This window comes from Triticum aestivum, chromosome 3D, assembly GCF_018294505.1.
Source record: "Triticum aestivum cultivar Chinese Spring chromosome 3D, IWGSC CS RefSeq v2.1, whole genome shotgun sequence".
NCBI classification, from domain to species: Eukaryota; Viridiplantae; Streptophyta; class Magnoliopsida; order Poales; family Poaceae; genus Triticum; species Triticum aestivum.
In genome coordinates, this window is record NC_057802.1 from 314128791 (window position 1) to 314137158 (window position 8368).

An 8368-nucleotide genomic window follows, 5' to 3' on the forward strand; every position below is an offset into this window, starting at 1 on the left:
TCATCTGAGCCCGGGAGCCAAATCGCCGCATCTCAAGTAAGCCAGCTAGTTTTTCCAGGCCCAACATCACAAAATTTTTCTTTTAGAGCACGTGCTCTTGAGGTAAAAGAAGAATGCGTGAAGTAATATGAGTGGTATGTGACAAGCTCTATTCTCCTTCTCAATTAATGGATGAGGTTCGCCTTCGTTTAAAAACAAAATTGGGTGCTCTTTTTTTTTTGAACCTAAATTGGGTGCTCTTCATAGCATTGTCATTTGCAGATCAGAGCCCATCGATATCGGCAACGTTTCACCAGAGAATGCACCCTGAAGTCAAATTACTAGTGATGCATGCTTGTCAAAAATGGCATCCTGTCCCGCTGACGACTGCTTCATCCTCTCTAATTTTTGAACCAGAAACCGAAAAGCAGGGTGTTGTTACATGATTAGTCCTGCTGCAGCAACAAAAAATAAAATAGATAAATGTTGTATGCTGAATCATTCAACCAATCCTGCAAGGTCCACACAATGTTTGTTGGTTTATTTCTGTTAAATATCCGTAGACGTATACACAGATCGATCGACCTCCGTGCCTCACATTATACCCTCATCACCACAAAAATTGCTCCAAGGATATATCCATGCTTTCCACGGCAGTATGTGCACTCACGCCGACCAGCTGCATGCTTCCATTCTGCTCTTAAGCTCATCTTGTCAAAGAGACTGAAAAGAATTATGTACAGCTAGGCATGCGCGAGAGAGCGCGCGGGGTGTCGCTCTACGGCTCGGCTTTGCCTTTGGTGACGGACGGATCGGTGTCTGTGACCGAGGAATCGGAGTCGGTGTTGGGCGACTTGGAGACGGAGAGCACGAGCTCCTTCATGTCGGAGCTGGAGGAGCGGAAGTGCGCGAGGATCTTGCTGAACTTGGGCTTCCTCCGGGTGATGGCGATGGAGACGTCGTTGGGGAAGAGGTCCCTGAGCACGAAGGCGTGGAACATGGTGGTCACCAGCAGGCCGGCTACCGTGACGGTGGCAATGCCCGAGAGGCCGATCGACAGCGTCCGCGTCAGCACGTTGGTCACCTCCGTCGCGTACGTTATGGTCGCGATGGACGCGCCGGTCATCGGGAACGTGTACGCCCACCACGCCAGCGAGAACCGGAACCCTCTGAAGAAGTTGATCCGCACCGCCTGCTCATCATAGACACAAATCAGATTCGCTACATATACTCCCTTCGTCCGGAAATACTTGTCGAAGAAATGGATAAAAATGAATGTATCTAAAACTAAGATATGTCTAGATACATCCATTCCTCCGACAAGTATTTCCGGACGGAGGGAGTACCATATAAATACAGAGGAACGACGCCATCAGGTTTATTACGTGGGCACATGTGGGAACAAGCGGAGTCTGTTGGTTACGTACCAGTGACATGTAGAGGAAGAGCGCAATGAAGTAGGCAATCCGGGCGCCGTTGTCGAACTCGCCGTTGATCTTGGCCCAGGCCATGGAGGCGACGCTGGGCGCGGCGACGAAGAGGAAGAAGACCGGGTGGAGCTCCTTGGGGAGCGTGACGTTGGTGGGGAGCCGCTGGTAGAGGGTGACGAACAGGACAATGTAGTGCGCAAGCCCGATGGCGAAGAAGAAGATGGGGCCCTCGCTGATGCCCATTTTGGCTCCCAGCAGCGCGCCCACAAAGTTGCCGACGATGGAGAGGTGGTTGGACGGGTTGGCCACCTTGGACAGCCGGCGCTGGCCACCGGACATCCACTGGCCGTAGATCTTGAGCTCGAGGCAGAAGATGGGCGCCATGAGCATGTACCAGACGCCGTGGTGCACCTGGGCCAGCTCCCGCGGGGCGCCCTGCACCAGGAAGAGGCAGGCGATCCACGGCGCGAAGAAGAAGTTGGCGCGTATAGGGTGGTGGAACTCGCGCCGGACCGCCTCGAAGTAGAAGACGATCTTGAGCAGGTAGATGCAGGACACGAGGCCCATCAGCGCCAGCGAGATGTACCACAGCGCGTGGGCCACCGCGAGGCTCACGTGCAGGAACGCCGTCGGCGGCGCCGTCGCCAGCGTCTTCCACAGGATCGCCTGGCTGCTCACGCCCAGGACCATCCCGAAGGCGCTGATCGGGAACCGCAGCAGGAACGGCCACTGCTCGTCGTTCGGCAGCACCGCCACCTCCGTGGCCTGAAGAAAAAGAAAGACCGAGCCGTTAGCCTCAGCGGAAGGTCACTGACACAGTTCATGGTCATGTCAGACCGTTGCGTTGCGTACTTACCCTGAGGGTGTCGAGCTCGGGGCCTTCCAGGGCGTCGAAGTAGCGGTCGGTGCCGGGAACCTGGTCGGTCTCCTCGGAGATCTTGGAATGGTGGGAGCCGAGGTCCATGGGGTCCAGCGGCCGGCCGCGCAGGTTGGAGAGCTGCCGCTCGAGCCGGCCGGAGAAGGTCTTGAACGGATCGAACCGCTTGTCGCGCGTGCTGTCGGCCCTCCGCGTCCCGTCGTTGATCTGGGACGCGTGGAGGATCGGCTGCGAGTGGAACCGCGTCTGCTGCAGCAGCCGCGGAGACTGCGCCTCCACCTGCTTGGTGTCGGAGGGCGCCACCGCCGCGCGCGCCTCGTTGCGGCGCACGGACGCCGCCCTGAACTGCGAGAAGTGGAGCCCCGACGGCGACGCCGGCATGCTGATGGAAAGGGAGTAGGGTATCTGCGTGTCGTCGTACGCGCGCACAGGGGCAGCTGCTGGTGGGGTCGCCGGCGCCTGGATGCTAATGACAGTGTCCTTGTTGTTCCGCTCGCTCAGGGCGGCGGGGAAGACGGCGTCCCGGCCGACGCAGTCGAAGCCGGCGATAGTCCGCGACGGAACCTGGATGAGCAGCGACGGGAGATCCTCTCTGGACGATTGCTCGCTCAGCTGGCTGCCCATTTGGATTTGGATGTCTCTGTTGCTCAACTCCATGCCGATCGAGAAACCTGCAGAATCCATATACACACAGTAGTACTCCAGTTAGCAAAACATGCAGCGCTGCTGGAACATACGGACTACGCAATAGTAATGAAGCAGAAGGACATAATCAAGTATCGCAATACCAGATACACCAATTCGGCCGGAGCACGGCTGGGCATTCCCGTATGGCCACGCTTGCCATATCGATCCTAAATCCTAGTGCTAGTATATTCTTACCTGGACTGGGCTAGTACTATGTGTTGGTGTGAATCGTGAACGGTTCTGATCTCCCTAATCAACAGGACAAGCGGATCGATATTTCCGTGCGCCCTCGAAGAGTCGAAGTAGCAAGTTGCAGCTCGGCTCGGTGCGAGAGGTGCTGGATTTATAGAGCTAGCCCAGGTGGGAAAGCTCCAAAGCTAGCGACTCCTTTTTCTGCACGCGCGCGCGGGAGCTGGAGCTGGTGGTGCCTGCCAGTGGAGCGGCAGAGCACGCCGCCGGCCGGCGACCGTGACGGCTCGGCGCTGGCCGCGGCTGCCATACATCGCGAAGGTTCGGTACGGTGTACCGCCAACGCCCGTCGCCGTCAGCCGAGGAGAAACTTGCCTGTTTCTCCTTGTCAAACTTTGACACTACCTCCTCCTCCGCAATCCATACGGCCCGATCGAGAAGATCTTTGCGATCTTGTTCTATGGTAGTACAGCACTACGGCATGCATCAAGACAGTGGAATGAACCTTTTTGTTCGCCGGCGACAGGGAGAGGAAGGTACGCAGGTGTACGTATGATGAATATGATACGCACCAGAGTCCAAGCCAGGAGTGCTTCAAAAAGGCGGCCCTTAGAATCGGGAGAAGTGGTCTGGCCTGAGACCCGTGTGGAAACTGAACGTTTACTCATGGCCAGCTACAGTCGGACCGTCCAGTCAGACAAGATGCAACATGTACACATGGATACGATAAGTATTTTGACTTGTGACGAGAATAATCACTGTCATGTTTGCGATCAACTGTACTAGCTAGCAGAGAGTTAACTACAGAGGCACGGCAGTCGGTCGACTATAGTAAACCGTTGTAAGTTTGCGTGCATTACCGGATTGGGCGTACCCTCCCTAGATCTAGATGTCACCGGGAATCCCTTCCCAGCTGACAACGCCTTGCTAGCTGCATCTATACTTGCCTGGATGAGAGGCAGCCTAGGCTAGCGATTCATAGCGTTAGCGTACACGTACTCTTTCTTGGCCGCATGGCATGAGATGAGAGCCATGCAACACCGAGCAAGCGAAACCGACAGAATGACACGGCTAAAGGTATCGAAAAAACCTCATCACTTTCTCCAGAAACCACGAACTACTAAAAGAACCAGCAAGCAGATGGCACCAAAGTAGCATGGGCACCACCATGGATTGATGGATGCATCCATATCCATGCATGCATGCAAATGCTCGCTTTCCCATCCATTTATGGATTTACCTGTTGGTCTTGAGAATTAATTCAGGGATGAGACGTGCTGTGAAAACCCCAGCAAAAGCCAAAAAAAGGAGATGTGTTGTGTAAAGGATGAGAGTAGTGGCGATAGGAGTAGATAGCAACCAAACAATGGAGGCTATCACAATGGAGGGTCGATGGAGGTGTGGTGGTGGCTACAAGGGGACGCACTGGCTGTATATATAGAGGTAGGCCTAGGTAGATGGTGAGTGTATATATATTGTATAGTTGAAAGGGGGAGATGAATTGGTGGAAGGAAAAAAAAAGGTACTCGTACTACGTATTGTTGGAAGACATAGTGGAAGCAGAAAGGTGGTGAGTCAAAGGCGCTCAAAGCGCGCGGTTGCACCGCAGCCGTGTCTGCCTGCTCCTCGGGCCCAGATCCAGGCCCTCCCGTTTACCAGGAACATTCACGGAGAGGCAACCCTGAAGCTATAGGTCATTTTGTTTATACTCTAACCCTTAATCTGATCATTTTGCCTGCAAAACTTTCCACTTGTATGTGCTCGTATGTTAAGATATCGACATTTTATTCATAGAAGGCAAGCTCTAAGCTTAGAGGTGACTAAGTTTTTTTCCCTTCTACTAGTAAGATGCCTGTGCATTGCACGGAACATCAAAATTGGGGGTGGAACCTCCAATGCCTATCGTTTGCACACGTCCAACAGTTTGCCGACCTCTGGGAGAAGATATCCATGACCTCTCTGAATGATGACATAGAAGATTCCATCACCTGGAAGTTCACCAAGGATGGGGTGTACTCTGCTTCGTCTGCTTACAAGGCACAATTTGAGGGTCTCACATCGTCCGATCTCGTTCACTCTGTGTGGAGGGTTTGGGCCACCCCTCGGTGCAAGTTCTTTGCTTGGCTAGTCTTTCAAAACAGGATTTGGACATCGGATCGTCTCATACGTCGCGGATGGCCAAACTGTGGCCTCTGCCCACTTTGTAAGCAATGCCAGGAGTCGGAGGCCCACCTCCTCTTCCAATGCCGCTTCACCATCCGCATTTGGAACCGTATTCTTACGTGGCTTGGCATGCACCACATTTCTACGGTGATATGGCAGACGAGGACTTCGGTGAAAGACTGGTGGAACGGCAACCTTCATATTCGCCTTGGCTCCCCTAAGGCGCTAGCCTCCTTGATGATGCTTATCTCATGGGAGATATGGACAGAGCGTAACGCTAGGGTCTTTCGAAACACAGCCATCCCTTCCATGGTCCTAATCTGTAAGATCAAAGAGGAGGTGTCTCTTTGGGCAGTGGCGGGTGCAAAGCACATGAGTGCTGTAATGCCGCGAGAGTAGAAATTTTATTTCGCCGCCTTGTGGCCCTTGTTCGATAACTCCTTTCTTAATCAATGAAATGGCAAATCTTTTGCCTTGTTTCAAAAAAAATTGGGGGTGGAAGGTGCCGGCAGCGGCCATCACACCAGATTGTTCCATGGCCTTCTGGATGTGGTGAGAAAGAGATAAGACTGATTGTGAGAGACAAGGAGTTGATTGTAAATATGAAAACATGTGCGGGTATCTTTTTGCAAAACTACGACAGTTTGCTTTGTACGCGTCAGATCTAGATCCGACGGCTATTGATGAAAGATGGCAGACACACCATCATCACCAACTCAGGTTTTTTATAGGAGTAGAGATCTTTGGTGGCAGTTTTGCACAACGTATGGAGGCGCATCTATGCCTTAGAGGCAGTCTTAGGGCGTCTCTAACAGATACCTGATACCCTATCCTAAAACTCCAAATTCTTCTCCCTATCCTATTTCCTTGATTTTCTAGGGAAATTACGGCCGCTCAGCTAGCAGGTCCTCTAAAATTTTATTTCTACTAGACAATTGCCCGTGCGTTGCAACGGGAGTATAAAATTTATATTTGATTAGACCGTGACCGCATGTCTATCATTACATTGATGCGCTAATATCTTAGCAAGTTTTCATATGCAATTGTCATGATTTACCTGCTATTTTATTTTTAAGCACTTATTTGATAAGAATTTAATGACTTGCCAAAAAATATGTTTTTATTTTAGTAAGTTAATAAAACATGGGACAATTGATTTCATTTTAGAAAGAATGGATGGGAGGAATAATTAGAGATGGGAGGAAAAATCAAAGAGGAAAAGGAAAGGGTGAGACGTATATAAGGAAGGTTGGACGAAAGAGAGGTGAAATGGAAACTTATGTCTTTTTAAGTACTTATATTTGAAAGAGAGGTTGGAGTAGTATAAGAGATAAGCACTTATTTGATGAGAATTTAATGGCTTACCAAATAAATTATGTTGTTATTCTGGTAAGTTAATAAAACATGAGACCTTGGATATGACATCGAGTGCCGGCATGACGGCCGGCTCCTCGTCGGAGAAGACCTCTGGGAGTAGCTTCTCCTTCAAAATGCACGATGTGATATGGTGGAGGTACTGGCTGCTCCGCGTCCATTTTTTTATCACCGAGTCGGTGGACAGCCGCTGGCAGCGGACTGGGTAAAGCATGAGCTCCAAATAGTAACGAAAACTTTGATGCAGAGGCCAAGGGTAAAATAGAAACTTGCATTTTTCTAACAAAAAACATTAACTCGGTTTTCACCGTATTTAAATTGGACCATCAAAAGGTATGAGCTCTAAATAAGAATTATTTTCTCCATTAGGGGGGGGGGGGGGTTTAAGAATTTCGCAAGAATTAACCAAACCCTGCGTCATGGGAGCAAAGCTGAGCTGAGTAACCGAATCCAGCTAGGTAATTTTGTGTCGACGTGCATCATCATAGAGAGAATGACTAATCGACTTATAATGTAGTGCGTGTAGATTTTTGAAAGTCGAACTTTAACCAAATTTATAAGAAAACGATTTATATTTACAATGTCAAATATATAAAATATGAAATTACATCTTCTGATGATACTAATGTAGGCATTCTAGAGGTAAATGTTTTCTCCATAAAGTTGGTCAAATTTTATGAGGTTACAACATGTATTATGAAACGGAGGGGCAGTGTACAGTATTACGCACAAGGTGATACAGACCGTCAGCGCTAGTTGAGGACAGCTAATGACACAGTAGTCTAGTGGGTGAAGAGTACATGCCGTACGGTAGCACTTAACTAGCCTCGACGATGTTGATGGAGCAAGCGGACAAGAGAGAGGACGGCGGCGCAGGTAGATGGAACAAATCCTCCGGATCGCAGCAGGCAGCAGAGGCCAATATGAGCGCGTAAGCGACAAGCAAGGCACCCGATCCTTTCACCGTGGGTCGTTCACGTCCCCGTCCATCGTTCACATCCCGTAACCCCATAAATAAAGCGGCGGCCGGCATCACCATGAAATTACTCGGGCAGGTTGTACCGTGGTACTACTACATACCTGGCTAAGTAGTGCCGGGCCGCTACTCTCCAAAGCTCCCTGCCGTGCAATTTGTTTGACTGCTGCGCCTGCGCCTGCGCGCGGTGCCGACGGCAGCGGCGATCTTCCGAACCCAGCGCGCGCGGAATGCTATTGGAAGCGGCGAGATGCGAAAGCAGCGACGACGATAAGGTTTGATCTGACCGAGGAACAATGTGCCACAGGCTTTCTCTTCTTGGCTATGTTGAGAGCTTGTTGGGCAAGGGGAAGAGGCTAGCTGGTTTAAACTGGCACTAGTGGTTCTCGCACTCTTCCCCCCTGAGAAGCCGTGCTTTTATAGGGAGGCGATAAAGATTAGCAACGACGATGAGGGAAGGGAATTAATGCGCATGATTGTGAAAAACATAACCCGCAGCCGGGAGGGGCCTAATCAGCCGAGGATTTTTTAGGTCGTGCACGATATGGTGGTTTGTGCTGTGCGACATGGCACATGTTGTAGTACGACGTCAGTGGCCACCATCCATCGCTCCCGCCGTCACAGCCCAGTGGGCGACTTCGTGGGTGCCTACTGCCAACTAGGATCGGTGGGTGGGTTCTACTCGGGCAGGTT

The 8368-nt window shown here is 51.1% G+C and overlaps 1 protein-coding gene across 4 annotated transcripts; it reads right to left on the bottom strand.

Moving 5' to 3' along the window:
• Positions 1-455: 455 nt before the first annotated feature.
• Positions 456-8044, bottom strand: LOC123078604 (S-type anion channel SLAH2). 4 transcript variants are annotated; one of them, XM_044501167.1, is made up of 4 exons: positions 7780-8044; positions 2266-2957; positions 1407-2174; positions 456-1171 (listed from the first exon to the last, which is right to left on the bottom strand). In XM_044501167.1, the coding sequence occupies exons 2-4, from the start codon at positions 2941-2943 to the stop codon at positions 758-760; spliced, it is 1860 nt and encodes a 619-aa protein (XP_044357102.1). In that variant the 5' UTR covers positions 2944-2957; positions 7780-8044; the 3' UTR covers positions 456-757. The 4 variants fall into 4 exon arrangements, with proteins under 4 accessions (XP_044357102.1, XP_044357103.1, XP_044357101.1 ...); XM_044501168.1 differs by lacking the exon at positions 7780-8044 and adding an exon at positions 3169-3670; XM_044501166.1 differs by lacking the exon at positions 7780-8044 and adding an exon at positions 3075-3669.
• Between the last annotated feature and the right edge of the window lie 324 nt (positions 8045-8368).

Excerpts from the sequence above, each read along its gene's own strand:
- LOC123078604 (XM_044501165.1), bottom strand. The coding sequence starts at position 2,970 with ATGGATTCTGCAGGTTTCTCGATCGGCATGGAGTTGAGCAACAGAGAC. Across the intron at positions 2,175-2,265 it reads CCGAGCTCGACACCCTCAGG|GCCACGGAGGTGGCGGTGCT; the intron begins GTAAGTACGCAA and ends CTTTTTCTTCAG. Across the intron at positions 1,172-1,406 it reads TCTTCCTCTACATGTCACTG|GCGGTGCGGATCAACTTCTT; the intron begins GTACGTAACCAA and ends TATGATGAGCAG.